Source organism: Electrona antarctica, assembly GCF_951216825.1.
Source record: "Electrona antarctica genome assembly, chromosome: 22".
Lineage (NCBI taxonomy): Eukaryota > Metazoa > Chordata > Actinopteri > Myctophiformes > Myctophidae > Electrona > Electrona antarctica.
In genome coordinates, this window is record NC_136805.1 from 28,604,563 (window position 1) to 28,623,150 (window position 18,588).

The 18,588-nt window shown below is 41.4% G+C and overlaps 2 protein-coding genes across 2 annotated transcripts; one reads left to right on the forward strand and one right to left on the reverse strand.

Annotated features, from left to right (window-relative positions):
• Nucleotides 1–297: 297 nt before the first annotated feature.
• kcnh6b (potassium voltage-gated channel, subfamily H (eag-related), member 6b) lies at nt 298–12,454 on the forward strand. The gene is made up of 12 exons (XM_079492909.1): nt 298–421; nt 938–1,100; nt 3,648–4,082; nt 5,679–6,078; nt 6,418–6,617; nt 6,754–7,006; nt 7,686–7,879; nt 8,232–8,337; nt 8,875–9,132; nt 9,843–10,008; nt 10,526–10,730; nt 10,823–12,454. Exons 2-12 carry the CDS (start codon nt 954–956, stop codon nt 11,123–11,125), a joined length of 2,667 nt encoding a protein of 888 aa, XP_079349035.1. The 5' UTR covers nt 298–421; nt 938–953; the 3' UTR covers nt 11,126–12,454.
• Nucleotides 12,090–18,235, reverse strand: LOC306915533 (DDB1- and CUL4-associated factor 7-like). The gene is made up of 7 exons (XM_079492910.1): nt 17,779–18,235; nt 16,730–16,888; nt 16,529–16,640; nt 16,035–16,153; nt 15,271–15,480; nt 13,992–14,109; nt 12,090–12,919 (listed from the first exon to the last, which is right to left on the reverse strand). Exons 1-7 carry the CDS (start codon nt 17,914–17,916, stop codon nt 12,747–12,749), a joined length of 1,029 nt encoding a protein of 342 aa, XP_079349036.1. The 5' UTR covers nt 17,917–18,235; the 3' UTR covers nt 12,090–12,746.
• Nucleotides 18,236–18,588: the final 353 nt, after the last annotated feature.

Here is an 18,588-nt window from a genome sequence, read left to right on the forward strand (position 1 = left end):
ACACATTTTGAACCTATACTTTTAACATACGAGATATAGGGAAACTGAGATGGTACTGAACTCATTTCCTCAGGGTTATCAATGATTTGCCATTGATTGTGCCGTTAGAAGCTCACTGCTATAGCATGCCATTGATCATTTAGTGTTAGTGAATGTTGTGTTGCTAATGAACATGCTAACCTAGTCCAGACCACTGTCCTATGCCAGTATGAAGGGTACGACCCCGAGGTCTGCATTCATACACACTGAGTAAACCATTTCTGCCTAAACATGAGCTACAAAAGAGATGGGCGAATAATTTTGAACAAGCACCTCCACAAAGTACTCTGAAGAATGAAGAATTGGACCAATCACGACTAGCACCGGATGCCTGTAGTGGGATTTGACTTTCTGACTTCTGAGTTCTGAGCTTATAAATCAGGTATGGTGTTGTTGGCTTGCTTATCAGAAAATATGATTTGGTTTAAGAATTGAGCAGCTGGTGAGAGTAGATGTTTTGTAGTTTGTGCCAGTGAGTAATACAATAAGAAGCATTTAACCTGGTGTGTGTGTGTGGTGTGGGGAGGGGGGGGGGGGGGATTATTTTGGGGAAGGGTGCAGCCTCTCTGGGAGACAAAGTCAGCCTGAGGCACCTGCAGAGGGGAGGTGCACAGCATGAGATTTACTGGGCTCTATAGTGTCTGCTAAATTCAGTCTGAAGTGAGATTACGAACCTGTCTTTATTGAAGAATTGTCTTTATCCAGTAGTATTATTCAAATACATTTTAAAAGTATAAAACTATTAGCCTATTTAAATATTATTTAAAGAAATGCATAATACATACATGTATATAATGGAAATCAGTACCATTAACCAATATATTTGTAAAATACTTAAAATAAAATGTTTGAATTGGTTTGGTTGTGAAAGTCTAACCTCTTGTCACTGGACTTGTAGACCAGTATATAGCTCCATGTCTGACTCGGACCTCATGACGAGTGGTGGACCACTACCCAGTAGGGGCACTGAGCACCTGCCCCCACCTACTCCACTGGTGGAGCTGCTCACCCCTTCCAAGGTGAAGGACCGCACGCACAACATCACAGAGACGGTCACTCAGGTACGGGGCCGAGAACATCTGGCCTCAGTCTCTACTCTAACTGTGTGTCTCAGTGGTTTGTATACTGGAGGTGTGGAATTGACCAATAATTAACCACTTAAACCCTATATACTTAGTTGACCGGATCGAGTTCCCCAAATAGCCAATTTACATGTTCACAAATGTAGATGTGCTGTACTATTCCTGCTGAAAATGAGTTTTAGACAAACACAGTGTTATGATGAGTAAGATAAGTAATGTATCAATCTGCTTGACTTTGACCAAATTGTGCCATAATACTGTATGCCAAATATTGAGTTACAAAGTTTCATAGTCTTCTTATGTTGTGATTTCATTCTGACAGTGTATTGAACCATTGCAGACAAAGTGACATTTATATATGGTACATAATTGAAATAAATTATCATTATTATTATTATAATTTTGTTATTTATCTGAGGAGAGATTGAGGTGCCAACATCCTGGTGTAGATTTAATCAAAAACAATAAAGTTTGCACACTGGATCATTCTCCAAAAGTTTTAACACAGGTGATTTTCGCCGGGACAATTATATTTTTGTAATGTTCATAATGTTGCTGATGTCTGAGGTGAGTGGGTCTTTTAGTACCTTTGTGATACTCAATGACATCATAGAAGGTATAGATTTGTTTCCCTGACCACATCCCTGTTTTTTTCTACAGGGATGTGTCCGGGTGAATTTCACCCGTGTTTAGTGATAGAGTGATTTAAATGTGCTATATAAATATATTTTGAGTCGAGTTGAGTTGAGTTATAGAGAAAGATCACATACACCCACAATGGGCTTTTTTTTGTTTTCTTTTGTTTTCTTCACTGGCCCATTCTCACATGCATGTCCCAGGAAGGGCTGGACCAAAGGAGAAGTTCTCAGAAGGAGAAGTTCTCAGAAGTTCTCAGCTCCATTAACCTTTTTTCATGATCGTGATATCTATGCATCTATTGCATGTGGAGAGTTCATGCATGCGGTTCACCCTGCTATGCTTATAGCTGGGGCCCTGGGGCAAGGCATGTGCATGGCTGACTGTGCGTGACAATGTGTAATAGTATATGAGTCTATGATACAAGCACAGGGGAATGGCAGTGGTAGTGACCTTGGTGCCACTTTTGAGGCCAAGTGGTGATCCCTGTTTTTTCTGTCACAAGATCTATCTATCTATCTATCTATCTATCCATCCACTGTATTTATCATTCCCGGGTGCAGTACTTAGTTTAGACAGTTTTTGGTTTAGACTAGTCATTGGTATAAAATAAATATTATAAAAAAAAGACTAGTCATTGGTTAGACCAGTCATTAGTCCTACAACTACAACCTATCTCAAACCCTCACCCTAAACCTAACCTCCCACGGGGCTGCACACCTAAACCTAACCCATGTCTAACCAATGACTAGTCTAAACTAAGTATGCACCCCATCATTCCCTTTCTGTTATTTTGCGTGCGAGGTGTGAGGTGCAAGGGCTCTAGGGAGTCAGGGCTTCAATTGTTCTATTGAACGGTCCAGAGCATGAGGACTTAGGCAGGAAATGAACTCTGTTATGTGATCAGGATGCCCTGATTCATTAGTGCTTTCATTCATTAGAACAATCCAGCCAGCCATCGCATTCGGTCAACGCCCTCGCTCTCCATAGCAGCAGAGATGCTGTTAATAATTTTTTTATAATTTGGTACTACCTGGATATGAAGGATGCAGTTGTTAGAAGAAATGTTCGCCCAAGTCTTGCATCCGTTAGACAGGATGACCAAGGATTCTACTGACGAAACTGCTGTATGTCACAAAGCCCGGCTATGTAGCTTCCACCATAACAATGGTCAGAGGAGCACATCTGCGAGAAAGGTCTGTGAGTTAACTTCAGAGATGTTTTTGTGCTGATTTAGTGGTTTGGAATGGTTATTGCTTGCTCTTTAAAGTGTTTTCTTTGAAAGTTATGTTGCAAGAGACTGCACTTTGGTGTGTGTGTGTGTGTGTGTGTGTGTGCGCCCCTTTCTTTGTTTTTCAAAGATACCCTTTTTAATATGCACTTTTGCCCTACACACCTGTCACCTACCTGTTGAGGTGTGCATCTGGCCTTTTTCTATAAAGTTTGGTTTAAATTAAATTAAACTAAATTGTGAAAATGTCATATTTGTAAACAAACAGTAGAAAGGTTTGTGCTCTAAACTCAAGGCGCATACCAACGTTAAAGTTAGGTGCGAGAGGCCAGCATTAAAGTCCCAAGGTGACAGTGAACAGGTGACACAAGGAGACTGAAACATCAACATGTTTCTGGTCATAAGACCATCATCAGGTAGATGTGTTGCAGTGACATTGACTCATATTGCTTGAATAGTCACTAATGCATTTTGTATGGTAACAAAAGTGAAATTAATTTAAAATAATTTGGCTGGGGACCCCCAGGGACCCCCCCCCCCCCTCTCCCAAGGAGCCCTGGGGCTTCCCACAATCACTTCTAATTTCAATTCAGTTGGAATACCAGTTCATCATAAATAAAAGGAACTAACGCATGTTTACAATACCTTTGTGGCTACAGGTCCTTTCCATGGAGTCAGACGTGCTGCCAGAATACAAACTGCAGGTTCCAGAGACAACATGGTTCATCTTGCTTCACTACAGCTCCTTCAAGGCGTTCTGGGACTGGATCATCCTGCTCCTGGTCCTGTACACGGCTGTATTCACACCATACTCGGCGGCATTCCATTTGGATGAACACTTGAATGTGCGTAAAAAGGTTGACGAGAGTTGCGGCCACACCTGTGACCCGTTAAGTATGGTGGATATGGTAGTGGACGTGCTGTTCATTGTGGATATAGTCATCAACTTCCGCACCACCTACGTCAACCATAACGATGAAGTGGTCACGCAGTCCAGCCGGATAGCCAAGCACTACATCAAAGGATGGTTTCCAATTGATCTCTTTGCAACAATCCCCTTTGACCTGTTCATCTTCAGATCTGGGTCTGACGATGTAAGTGACTTTATTCTCTGCTTGAGCTGAATAATAATAAATAATTGTTTTGTTCTACAGGGATCCAATGAGAAAGCATAAATCTGTATAGGGCAAAGCAAACACAAACACATTGTAAAGTTGGCCGAGTGGCCAAGGCTCCAAAAAGTGACAGAATCCAGCAATACCATTTATTTATTTCTCCCCGATGCAGCAGTATTTACAGTGGAAGGCCTAACAGACCAACAAAAACACTGAAGACTAGACTCACAAAAAAGACAGATGAAACTTACCTTGAAAGCAAATTAGGAAACAAAAACACAGAACGTAAGAAACTGTATGAGGCCAAAAACCCTTCCAAAAAGGGGACCCCTAGCAGCTCTCCCTGGGTGTTACCTGCTTGTTGCCCAAGCCACTACTGAACCTCAGCATCCTGCAGCCTCCCTTTTATACTGGGTGAGACCATACCAAGACACAGAACTAATTGGTAACCACTTAACTCCAATAAGGCAAACTATGGCCCATGAGTTGATTGTGGCAGCGGTGGCCGAACGGATAGCGGCGCGGTCTAGATACCGGAAGGTTCCCAGTTCGAACCAGCCGTCCGACACGTTAAAATTACCACCGCTGAAATGCCCTTGAACAAGGCATCAACCACTACGATGAAATGTGTTCTATGAGCAGGGCCTGGCTGGAAACAAGTTCTTGAGCTTAGCCCAGATACCCTGGGTAAATATAGATTTCATTTCATTTCATTTCATTTCATTTCATTTCATTTCATTTCACACAATTATATACGGTTTTACTAAACCTATTCCAAATACATGAAAACATTTCAGGCGCCACATTATTCACACAAGAGAACATATAACACAAGAGCTCTTGAAACATAAGACAGACACCCCTCCTGCTCTATAGCACTTGGTACCTTCCCCCACTCAATCAAGAGGATCACCAGTACTGCAGGAGAGCCAGGTGCCACACAATCATTAAACACAATTCCCAATCAACAGAAATGCTGTTAAAACCCATGCATCATCTTTGTGTCCTTTTATAATTCATGTTTGTACACATAATAAAATAAGAACAACATGCAACACTAATGTCCAGTCAAACAGTCCTCCAAGCCGGCTTGCTGTTAAATGGAAGCAGCTGTGTAGTAGTGTATGCCTGTTTGTTCCTCTTTAGTCTATATGACACGGGCTGCCCCGTGACACACATAATATTAATATTAATATTAATGATAATAATTATTATTATAAAATACACCACATCCTACATGTGAATTGTTTGATTTTATATTTGTATTCTATATTTTGCAAGATTTTCAATTGAAAATTAGGTTTCATTCTAATATTTATTTGCAGAATTCAGAAACTTTCCTTTTGTTCCTGTTTCTTAGATGTTTTTAGTGGTGTGATGTTTCTTCTGACTGCATTTTCTCATTGTAGCACTTTGAGATTCTCATGAATGTAAAGTGCGTTATAAAGAAAACCCATTATTTTTATTACCATTATTATTACCATTATTATTATTATTATTACCCTTATTATTATTATTATTATTTTAAAACAAATTGTTCTGCTCTCATCTTCCTCTCACTGTTCATGGACAAAGATGGCGACCCTGATTGGCCTGCTGAAAACAGCTCGACTGCTGCGACTGGTCCGTGTGGCAAGAAAGCTGGACCGCTATTCTGAATATGGGGCTGCCGTCCTCTTCTTGCTCATGTGCACGTTTGTGCTCATCGCTCACTGGCTAGCCTGCATCTGGTACGCTATTGGTTTTGTGGAGAGGCCTTACACTGAGATTGGCACTGGTTGGCTTGATAACCTGGCTGACCAACTAGGCAAGGCCTACAACGACAGTGACTCCAGCTCTGGCCCTTCAATCAAAGACAAGTACGTCACAGCTCTGTACTTCACCTTCAGCAGTCTGACAAGTGTGGGGTTTGGTAATGTCTCTCCAAACACCAACTCTGAGAAGCTCTTCTCCATCTGTGTCATGGTCATTGGCTGTGAGTCGGCACTTTTTTATCTACTATTCCCAGATCATGTGCATCACTATTTCTTTTTATTACCTCCTTTTCAAGCCTAATTGATATGCCATAGTACGACAGGGTTGTTTGTCGAAAATAACTGATTAGCTTAGCAGTCATGCGAAGGAGTACAAATTAAAACCACATTTAAGCCCTATTTCATGCTTTCAAAATGTTTCAAAAATAGCTGATGCTGATCTACAAACTGTTGTGAGGCTGTAGATTAGTTAGGAAATGAGGGGGTTAACCTATAGGTCTCAGTCAAATCCATGTAGGCCTAATCACTGACATCCTCATTGTTGGTTTCATTTGCCTCAGCTCTCATGTATGCCAGCATATTTGGGAATGTGTCAGCGATTATCCAGCGGCTGTACTCCGGTACGACCCGATACCACACTCAGATGTTGCGTGTCAAGGAATTCATCCGCTTCCACCAGATTCCAAATGGCCTTCGCCAACGGCTGTTAGAGTACTTCCAACATGCATGGTCCTACACTAATGGCATTGACATGAATGCTGTAAGTATAAATTGTGAATTAGACAACTCCATAGGCTTATTTTCCTATATGATGTTCCCATATCAATCAATGGTATAATTTTGCCAAATCACTACGTTTGATGAATATTGTTGTCTCTGATGACTCTCATGTGTAGGTTCTGAAGGGATTTCCAGAGTGTTTGCAGGCGGACATCTCTTTGCACTTGAACCGATCACTGCTACAGAACTGCAAGGCCTTTCGCGGTGGCAGTCAAGCGTGTCTGCGTGCCTTGGCTATGAGATTCAAGACTGTCCATGCTCCACCAGGAGATACTCTGATCCACTACGGAGACATCCTTAACTCTCTGTTATTCATTTCTCGGGGCACCATCCAGATCATCAGGGATGATGTGGTGGTGGCCATATTGGGTAAAGAAGTTAATGAACACATAGGCTATCAGAATATGTATGGGAGTTATGGGGGTCCCATATAAATGGAAGTCCTATAAAAATGGAAGTTGTTACTGCTTTGTCAAAAATGCTCCAAGGGATCTTGGTGGCTTAGCCACTTGGAGTGTGTATCATATATGCTATAGGCACAGAGTTGTCATCTCAATATTGAATCCAGCACATAATGTGACCTGTGTACCTTGTCATGCCTTTATCTAACCTCTTTTTCCTCTCTGCTGTACCTACAAAATATAACAGAAATGCTATGTCAGGATATGCCATTTCCACCTTAGATTACAATTTAGGCATTAAGTAGAGCAACTTACAAAGTTCTAGGTCGGAGTAAGCAATATGACTGACAGTGATCATGTCATTTTGACCTTGATGTGACCTTGACCTTTGGCCCTTTTGACCCTCAAATTAATCATATCTTTGGGGAACCCTACATCCCCAACTAGTTTAATAAAAAAACACCCAGTTTTGTCTTTGATCTTGCTTGTGACCTTTGTGACATTTGACCTTTCCAGCCCAAAAGTTAAGCATCTCTTCAGTGGAAGCCTACTGATCATTCCAATATTTATTTTGGAATGCAAAAGGAACCCCAATAATAATCTAATCTCACAATACAAGCGGCAATGAACATGTCATTCTGTTGCAGAAAAGAATGACACCTTTGGGGAGCCTATCCACCTGTTTGAGGAGCCAGGGAAGTCCAACTCGGATGTCAAGGCCATGACATACTGTGACTTACATCGCATCCTGAGGGACGATCTTCTGGAGGTCCTAGATATCTACCCCAACTTTGCAGACAACTTCTGGAGGAACCTGGAGATCACCTATGACCTTAGAGATGTAACGTTTATGAATTCAAACATTTGGTGTTTCTAGATAAAAAACTGGAGAATATGATTCTTGTTTTCCAACAACTACATTTTAGGTAGCTGAGTAAAATTTTTTGCATTTCTGTTTCAAAACAACAATCGGTGTGAGATGATGAGCTGTTTTTTTGCTAGGAGCAGATAGTGTACTGTGTGGCTTTCAGTGAATGGCGTTAACAATTTGCTAAACCATTTAAATTCTTTGGTGTCAATACAGATGATTTTCATTTACACCTACACTTTTAAATGTTGAAGAGTCCATTACTAAATGCACTGTGTTCTGTTATCTTTCAGACCAATTTATTTATTTTTTATTTTTTTATCAGGACGATGAAGTTCCACAAATAATACCTGATGATTCTGGTGATGAATGTGGTTTTCACCGCAAGACAAGACACAGAGGACATTCCTTGGACTGTCGGATCAGACCTGGTAAATTTGAAAATCAATATGATGTTGCACAGAGAAATATATTATATTATATACATTATACAATTATACAAAAAGAAAGAAAAAAAGGTAGACTTTTTCATTGTGTTTAATGTCATAGTGGTGAAAGTGATGTTTTTCAAACTCCTGAAATTCATGGGCAGCAAATGGGCAGATATGCAGCCCGTTAACCTTTTTTACTTTACGTATCGTTCCCTGAAACTGAAAGTAAACTATTTAACTGGAAAACAGCTTAACTGGATAACATCTGTTATTTTTAAGGAGCGACGTGGTTGTAAATTAGGTCAGTTCAGCTGGCAATTATGTATATCGATATAGATTCAAGATTCAATACTTTATTGCCATGTCAACAGAGTTGATTGGAATTTGTTTCGGTGCTCTAAAAACAGACATATGAAATTATCATCAACCTTGAATAAAGATGGAAACTGGAAGTAGATCCAAAGAAGAGCTTAATAATAAAACTTGGTAAAAGCAAATATTCTTTTCGAAATTACATTTTCTTTTCACTGTGTAAAGATGGAATGGACCGAGATGACTCGTACCCCCATCAGTCCTTCCCTCATCATCGTCATTCGGGCCCCTGCGATGACCAGTGCAGCTGTGGCTCGCCATGCTCCCAGTCCAGTGAAGACCTGAGTAAATCTCATGGGCCCAAATTGGACCTCCCTCCAGAGGATGACAGGCGAGACCATTCTCCCTCTGTGGTGCGACTGCTGCCCCCTGGTGGTGCCTCCGTGGGGGCTAGGGACCCAGCACTAGACCGGGGCCATAAAGGTTAGATACTGTAGTCACTGTAGAAGATAATGCGCTGTAGGCTAATTGTTGAGACATTTAGAGAGACTAAAGTGACATAAGGGCTCATACTGCCAATTGGTTAATAGAACTAGAAATGTTGGACTCAGTGCTCCAAGGCACACTGGTGTTCAGTGAAAAGTTTTCAGGTGTGCCCTAGAATATGGACACCGACAGGTGGGTGCTGGGCTAAAGATACTTCGGTAGAACATGGATGGAGCCTGCACACCATAAAGACTTCTTTATGAAAAGATAAAGACGTCTTTTTGTACCTATATGGTGTGCGGGCTCCATCCATATTCTACCACACTATTACTGCAATAATATGTAATATGTAATAAAGATAAAGTTATTTACTATTTCAGTACTTTGGGCACACTTCTTTCCCAACATAGAGGCAAATTCTACAGGCCTACCCTAATATATATTACAACTTTCAACCTGGCATACTACAACTTTTCAAAATTATAATCTACAAGCTCATAATGTGTCACAACGAGAAGCGTTATGGGCTTGCAGATGTGATATTTTCTTCCTTGAGGTATTGACTTGCCCACTGGTGTGCCTTGGGCACATTAAGTTTGAAAACCACTGATCCATGGCATACCGTACGCTTTCAGAGTACAATCAATAATTTAAATGGTTTTAAATGTTTTTGGTCAGATATGTTTTTGTCTGGACATTTTCCTCAGCATCGTCACGCAATGGGCCTGGTGTATACCGATACTGCGCAGACCGCTCACCACACTCATGGCGTTCCTCTTCTGCCCGGGCCTCTTCTCACCCACCTCCGTTCACAGAGGAGAGACCTGGGGAATTGGAGTCTAGACTAGAAGTGCTGCAGTCACAGCTCAACAGGTGAGTACACAGTAGTGTTACATTAATTTTAACCTTGGACCTTGAACAATGGACCCGTAATTTAAATGAACACTCTGGATTGTACTGTGTACAGCTGCCCCTTTTTGTTTTGAAATTATTTAAAATCAGGAGTGTCAATTGGGTCATAATAGTAAGAGTGATGATATAGATTTTTAGAAAAGATACATAATGGAATTTGGAAACTTGGCAACAATGAATTAACCAATGACTTAATGTTCTTGGGATAACTCTTTGGCTGATAATAATGCCCATCAGTAGGGCTGGGCGACATAACCATATTATATCAATATTGTGATATGAGACTAGATATTGTCTGGGATATCATATTGACATTCAGTATCGTATTATCATGACATGGCATAATTGTTTTTAACTGTTCAACAGTTTTTAATTAACAAGCGATAAAACACCAATACAATACAGGAAAGACACTACTATACCCTGTTTATGAACACACTATTCCTCCATCGTCCTTCTCTTTCTGTCAATTACCCAGACTGGAGACCCGCATGACAGCTGACATCAACGTTATTCTCCAACTCCTTCAGAGACAGATTGCCCCCGTCCCTCCTGCTTATAGCACCGTGTCATCTAGCACCCTTCCTACTGACTCACCTGGCTTGTACGGGGCTGGGACACCTGTGTTACACACCATGTACCCCCTCTCTCCCCTACCATTGGGCAGCCCCCTAACAATACAGGTATGCACCATATTTTGAAACCTTCTAGGGAGAATGAATTAAGCACCGGTAAACCTAAACCTGCCCATTCATTTGTAAATCTGTTTTCCCAGAGCTCAACCCAGCCTGACCTCAAATTCACCCAGAAATCCCAGGAATCACTGCAGAGTGGCATCCATGTGTCCGTGTCCTTGGATAACACGTCCATGGCCGTCGCCCATGACACAGAGCCACATGCACAGCCGCAGTCATGCAGACATGCACAGTCCAAGCTGTCAGCCGAGCCCTCCCTCATGGAGACCCCTGGACTATGTGGCAGTCTGCGCTCCCCCTCACTGCCAGGAAACCTGGACATCTCCCCAGGACTGGCTGAGATCCAGAAACATCTTTCCGACCCTTTGCTGCCATTTACCTGAGGAACCGTCAGTCAAAGAGTTTTAGAAAGGCTTGTTTGGTTTTGAAACTCATCGTAGTACAGAACACTGGCTGAAACTTGTCTTCAGCCGACAATGTCATATTTTTCAGTTGAAAATCGTATTTTTTATAGAGCATTTTACAAGATGGCATGAAACCTATAGTCAACCAACAGGGTAGGTGGCCAAGTAGAGTGCCAAGGAAGGAAACTGGTACTATAAAGTAACTAGGATAGTAAGTAGATCAAACCTAGCATCTGTCTAAATAATCTGTGAACAAGAAACCATTATACTGTACATCTGGTTAACAAAACTAGCATCAAGATATCTGGTAGCCATTCACCCAACAAATAATTTGAAAACCAACGAGGAAGGTTATTGAGCCCAAGTCATTTGTACCTTAAAATGTTTACATATTCACAGACTTATTTTTGCTTTTACGTCCGGAGGCTTCAGATGCGCCTCCTGAGGAGACTTGGCTCAGATCTGAACCCATTTGATTTGGCATTAGGATAGGAACCCGTTGTGAGTACATGCCCTTGTCAACCCCAGGCAGGGTTCGAACCCACAACCTTCCGCATGAAAGGCATATGCTCTAACCGCTACAACTAAATTATCTATATTGGAGAGACCAACACTGATTTTCTAAAATAACCTTTCATCGTACCAGTGGTTTTGACTGTCACCTCAATGTACAGAAACAGTTCATGTAAAATTGTCTTGACACAAAACCTCTGTATAATGGTAAAGGGTTATTTACTCTGTATAAAATTGTAGTTGCCAAGAATAGAATTGTTAGTCAAATTAAAGTTATTAATATAGTTAAAGTGTGTATATATATAGTAGACTGTAGTCTGGTAATATTAATGCATTGCAGAAAATGTATTTTTTTCATATCACAATTGATATTCAGTGTCATAGGCTCAAAAAGGTGGTAAAGATTAAATAAAACAATTGAAGACAAGAATAGTTAAATCCAGTTTTGTTTATGTTCAAAATGTCAAAAAGTGTAATAGAAGGGGAGAATTGTATAGGTTAAATAAATAACTAAGCATTCTATAGAACATTAAAAAACCATCTCGCTAACAAACCTATTTGTCTATCAAACAACATGCTAAACACTTAGGGGATCATTCTACTGAACATTATTAGGCGTCTGTACATGAAAGTTCTTTTGGCTACAATTACACTCCTATATTCCACGTTTATGTGGCACTTCTTTGACCTTGCCTGTACAAAATGGATTTCGCTCACAGGAGTGCACACGTACTGAAATGTCCCGAACATAATAGTATCAAGGAGGAGTAAACAATGTTAAGCAGTGAGGTATTTCTCCCCGCTCAAAAAAAAGGTCATCCTTCAGTTCTCACACAGTTGAAGAGCGCTTTAAGAACACTTACTTACACTGCAGATAGAAACCAGCATGAATTATACAGACACTGCTGATACATCACACCGATTCAACATATTTCTGTCCTTCAATGTAAACAGAGTTTCCACTGACATGAAGTCACATTGGCTGCTTCCAAATCAACTTGGAAAAGAAAAAAGAAAACACGTCGTCAGTTGTATAATGTCTTGTCCCTCTGTCTTTATAATCCTTTTGAGTTATGAAAACCCAAACTCAGACCCGGAGGATCTCCAGACAGTTGTTGTAGCAGATGGCGATCCAGTCGGGCTGGGTGGAAGCCCACTGGACGTTATTGATCTCTCCCTCGGCTGTGTAGGCCAGAATAGGGTCCTCGATGGCCCGTGGCATCTGCTGGATATCCCAGATCAGAGCCTGATGGTCATCCGCTGGGAGGAAAGGGGAGGGACGGCATGTGTTAGTGCTCAGTACCCTAAAATCAATGCATGCATTACGTTGGGAGCATTTGAAAATCAATGGGTTACCACTGTAGTGTTACACAACTCATTGGAGGTGTGGATGTTTGGTGTGGATGTTTGGTGTCAGTAAAAGGACGCGTCACCAGTAGAGTAATTTAACAGTGAAAATAAAAGCACAAGACCCGTTTCTAACGAGAAAAATATATTAAAACGTATTAGATAACCACATGGGATTTGCACAGGGAACATGAAATGAATAGCTAATGTGCCCATTTTTGTTAACAATACAACAATACATAAACAAAACAGGTCTACTTTAATGCAAAAGTGTTGTTTTGTTTTTATGGCAAGTATGCATGTGCAGTATGTCACAAAACAAAACCGCCTCCGCTCATTGGAACATAAATATAAATGACATTTCGGTTTTACATAAAAACGTGCACAGGGCAGATATGACAATGTTCTGACCCCTGACACCATCCATTAGCATGTGTGAATCACTGGTTTCTTTCCAAATTGGCCTAAAAAAGTGGGCCACTTTTGGTAAACAGAACAACTGGCACAGTGGGATGAACCACAAGACCATAAGGGCCCAAGGGGAGGTAAATGGAAATTCCCAGCAAAAGGAGGTGTCATGCACTGCGTCGTTTTTCTCCTTTTTGTTGATGTATTATTGTTATTATTGTGGCATTTTTTATGCCACTTTATGTTAATAAATTGAATACATAGGACCACAATGGAAACAAGTCCCCAGGACTATTTTGGTTTAGCCTTAATGTCTTACTGACAGTTACTGTACACCACATGCCATTTACATTTTTGACTAGTATTCAATTAAAACAAAAACAATACCGGTAACTTACATTTACAAAGAAATTAATGACATTGACCATTACCAATAACCAAAATTAAACAATGTACTACTGTGGCCAAAATATGTCATATTTCATACTTTAAATAAGACAGCCCTAAAAACAACAAAATAATGTTGATATCTTATCGATCTGAGACAGAGCATCAAAACTCAAGTTCATAAACATACCTGCAGTGCAGATGTGACAGGAGGAGTGAGGCGCCCAGGCGATGCCGTTGACACAGGCTCTGTGGTTGTTCAATCTGGCCACCGGTGTGCAGGGAACACGCACATCCAAGATCACCACCTGGTATGTCAACAAAATACCACATGGATGTCATATGTCATTGCCAGGCTGATGCATTAAAGTAATAATAATAGATTACAAAAATAATAATAATATTAAATAAACGCAACATAATTTAGGAAATTACAGTGTAAATGGTCAAGTAATTAGAGTGTGAAGAAAAAAGGTTCAGCTACAGTACAAAGTAACTTGGATACCAAGCGATCCTCAAACTTACTATGCGTAAACATAAAAAAATAGCATTTGTGGACAAGCAAACAGTATGTCTAAAAAAATCACACCCGTGTGAACTGAGTGGTGTAATATAGCCTGTCTGACGTAATGAAATCATGTCTGACGTAATGAAATCACACCCGGGTGTGATTTCATTATTTGTGCAGAAAAAATGAGCATGGTTGCTATGTTCACCCTGTTCACCCGGGTGTGATTTCATTAACAGGGTGAAAAAAAGCCAGTTGTAGGAGTGGTTTACACCACTCAAAAATACAACCTCTCTTCATTCAGGTGACAAGTTGCAACACGTGGAAACCTATATATATATATATTCACGTTAATTGGAAATTCATGAGACGCCATACATCTTGCATTCCATATCCTATTGACCTCATCTTAATCAAGCCGCAAGTGGAGCCTGCAGCACCACCGTTGCCCAGGTGGAGCCTGCGGAACCATTGCGGCTCAAGAATCCACCACTCCTGAATGAAGTGTCAGGACAGGAGTGCTGGGAGTCTGGAGTGCTGGGAGTCTGGGGCAACGCACAGGTCCTAGACAGGTCCTAGACTCCTGTCTGGGCCTCCATGGCCCAGACAGGATGCCAGGCGGATGCCAGGCGGATTGTGTGGCCCTGGTCTTCCCTAATGGGACTGATCATGGTTAGCTACTGGGACGTAAGTCGGAACTTGATCACCCCGGCTGGGTCACATGAGTGAGGGGTATGATGTTGCGAGACCTGAAACCCCGATGACCTTGGGATACATCACTGAGGTGCATCCATGCAATGTTTTTACGTTCCTAATCCCTAGCATCCCAATTCTGGGTATGCCATAATATAACTTGTACTGTAGATACACTATTTTCGGCAAAGAGATTTGGTGTAGAGGGGAAAAAAGGTGAAAGTATACAGCGTTTAAGTGACATGCAAGTACCAAAAACATTGCTCACCTCCATCCCATCCATAGCCATGGTAGCCAGGTAGTTGGGGTCCTGCTTGTTCCAGCACAATCGGAGCAACGGGTGGTGTTGGGGATCCTCATAGATGATGGTGCTGTGCTCAAGATGGCGGAGATCAAACATGCGCACGGAGCCGTCAGCCCCCACTGAAGCAAACATATCCCTGCCCCCGCCAGCTCGACTGAAAGCGATGTCATACACCTGGGACATGGACACAGAGGTGGTATGTTCCATTAATCACGTTCAACCTGGCGTCCCCATTTTGGGCATGTCATTATAGGCAAATATTTTCCTTTTTTTCCTCCTTCCAGAAATAACTGATATACAAGTTCACAATGCACTGCAATGCGACATATTGTGAGCAAGTAGAAGCTAATTTTTGCTGTGCAACTTTGTTATACAGCAAAGTATTAAACAGTTGTTAAACAAATATAAATTAGATCTCAGGAATGACATGAAAAAATACATTCAACCCATAATATCTTGATACCAAATAGACATTTTGTAACTTAAAATAACATTTTATTCATTAGAAACGGGCCAAAAACTGCATGACCTACAGCTAAATGCTTCCCGGGCCTCGTTTGTTTTGAATTGGTTGCATTAGCCTTTCTCTTTGTCCATGACGACACACAAACAGCATAATGGTATCAAAGTTCAAACCAAGAACACAGAATCAGGGTACAAATAGGTAAGCATCCATCAAGAATATTTTCACACAACACATGGAGCTGCAGTTCATCCACCTACTTTACCTCTTTGTCATGGGCAATGAGCTGGGTTTTCACGTGACCAGACACCAGGTTGACTCTACCCAACACCTGTCCTGTCTCCAGGCCCCAGATGGTACAGGTGGTGTCAATGCTGGATGTACCTAGAGGGAAGGAAAACACATGTACTTGCTCAATGTTGTTATACTTTGTGTGTCTGTCTGTGTTACTATCCATGTGGGTAAAGTCAAGTGGCATAGCCGTAACAGCAGTAAGAGTGAAACACAGGGCAGCTACAGTGCAGGTAAGAGCAGAGTCAACTGTCAAGTATAAAATATGAAAAATACTGTGGATGCCTCTAATAGGCAACCACATTAAGGATTAGGACTAGGCCTTTATGAGTGCATTTTTAACAGGAAATTGCTGTTTAAAGCCAAAAAACAATATACAAACGTGTGGTCTGTGTTTGCATGTGCGTGTATGCCTGTGCACATACAGTATGCACATGCACACACAAGATGTTTATGTGGTAATCTCACCTAACAAATTTGGGTCCACCTCATTCCAGTCAAAGGACGTCAGGGGTGCACAGAAGTCTGAGTTCTTGTTGTTGTTCAGTAGACACTCCAGGCGAGTCTCTGAGTCGCTCACCTGCCAATAAAAACATAACCTTATCAGTTTTTATTCAGCGAGTGACATAGTCAATTATACAACAAAGTAGAATACGAAATGAGGCTTACCCTCCAGATACGTAGATAGTCTCCGCTGGTGGCCAACAGGTCAGGATAAACCCCTTTGGTGTCAGGAATCCACATGATCTTTGTGGTCGGGTAGGGGTGGTCAAATGTGTTCCGACAGAGAAACTCTGAGCTCTCCTCCTCCAGACCCACTATCTGAACCTATAGTATGCACACAAAACAACGAACGTTCATCATTACCTTTATTAGTGTCTATTAGTGTGTGTGGTTTTGTCTGCACTTATGCCCTGGCATTTTTGAAACCACTAAAAGTGGTGAAGGTAGATCATTGTGGACGACTTGAATATCCTCCTGTGAAGTGTGAATATGGATTGTCACTGATTGTGTATTATAAACCACTTGAACCCCATCACCCATATTGTGGTGATGGGCAGGCAGGGCAGCATTCAGTCAGTAATGTTCTTTGGGTAAATTCAGAGCAAATAGTTTCCAACACCTTTGTTCAAGATTGTTTACTGTGTTTGAGTGTTTTCTGTCTTCTGGTCCATGTAGTAGCCTATTTGATGTTGCTGTATGCGAACGAGACTGCCTGTTGAGTGTTTCTGCTACTACATTGAAAATGAGGGCCTGCATTGGCCGTCCCTCAACTGTATTTCCGAGGAGAGCATAAATAAAGGTTATTATGATGAAAATGATATTATCCAAGAAAGAATAGACGATCTACAAGCTTAGCTCACCGCGAGCTATTTTTGGCAGAGATTTGGTGTACACGGACTGTATGCAAATTGGTCCAACTTTGCAACTTGCAACTGGTCTGATTCACTAAGAATAGAGCTCGGCTTGAGACTGGTTAAATAAACATTAGCCCCAATATGTTCCCTCAGCACTACGCTCGGAGCTACAGAATGAGCGTAGTGCTGAGGGAACATATTTGGGCTAGTTAAACATAATTTATACTACTAAAAACAAACAAGACAAGTACACGCTTGTGCTTTGTATTAGCAAGCGACACCGCCACGCGATCGAGTAAATAAATTAAGTTGCATTATGCCATGTTCTTCTCGCTACGGTGAAGGTATGGTAACCGTTACCTTGTTGTTGTACTCCTCCACAAAGCTGCCGAGGGCGAGACGGAAGCGCTTGTCTGGTCGGACACTCCAGTTCATAGCATACACCGTCCATGGCGCCTCGTATTTGTAGATCTCTTTGCGTTTACCATGAAGTGACATCTTCAACCCACTATAAATATATTAGTGCTATCTGTGTGCGTGACTGACTACGAAGGTTTACCACACACAGCAGGGGTAAACAATAAGACCCTGCGACGGGTCGTCCTAAACAATGACCTAAATCCACAAATGCAACCGATTATATGCGAGTTTGTATCATTTGTACAAAAAGTGGGCTGATTCCTGAAGATATTCCGTCGGGAGGTTTCTCTAAATGTTGAAAGAATCCATGGTAGTACTAGTAATCATTTACACGGCAGAGAGAAAGCTGCTGCTAACAGACAACCACACACTGGACTGGAGCAATGGCGGCGGCGCACAAAAATAGACGGAAAAGCGTCATTGTGTCATTTGTGTGTACGGAATAAGCGAAACAGCGCCCCCTATTGACGGTATAGTATGCAGCACATCTGGTATGCAGCCAGATGTGCATGATGCATGTCTATGGCTGCAGTGCAGCCTCAGCCTACCCTGGCTGTAGATATTAAAATAAAAATGTAATTCCACAAAATACCATAATGAGTTATGATGAATGACCTGCCTTGATGAGCGGTCTGACTGTATGCAATTTCATGTTGACATCAAAAGCGTGGTGGTAGCAATATATACCACTCTTTCGATTATTGCATTTCATTATAATTCAAACGGTTTGAAATTTGCATTTTACTGATT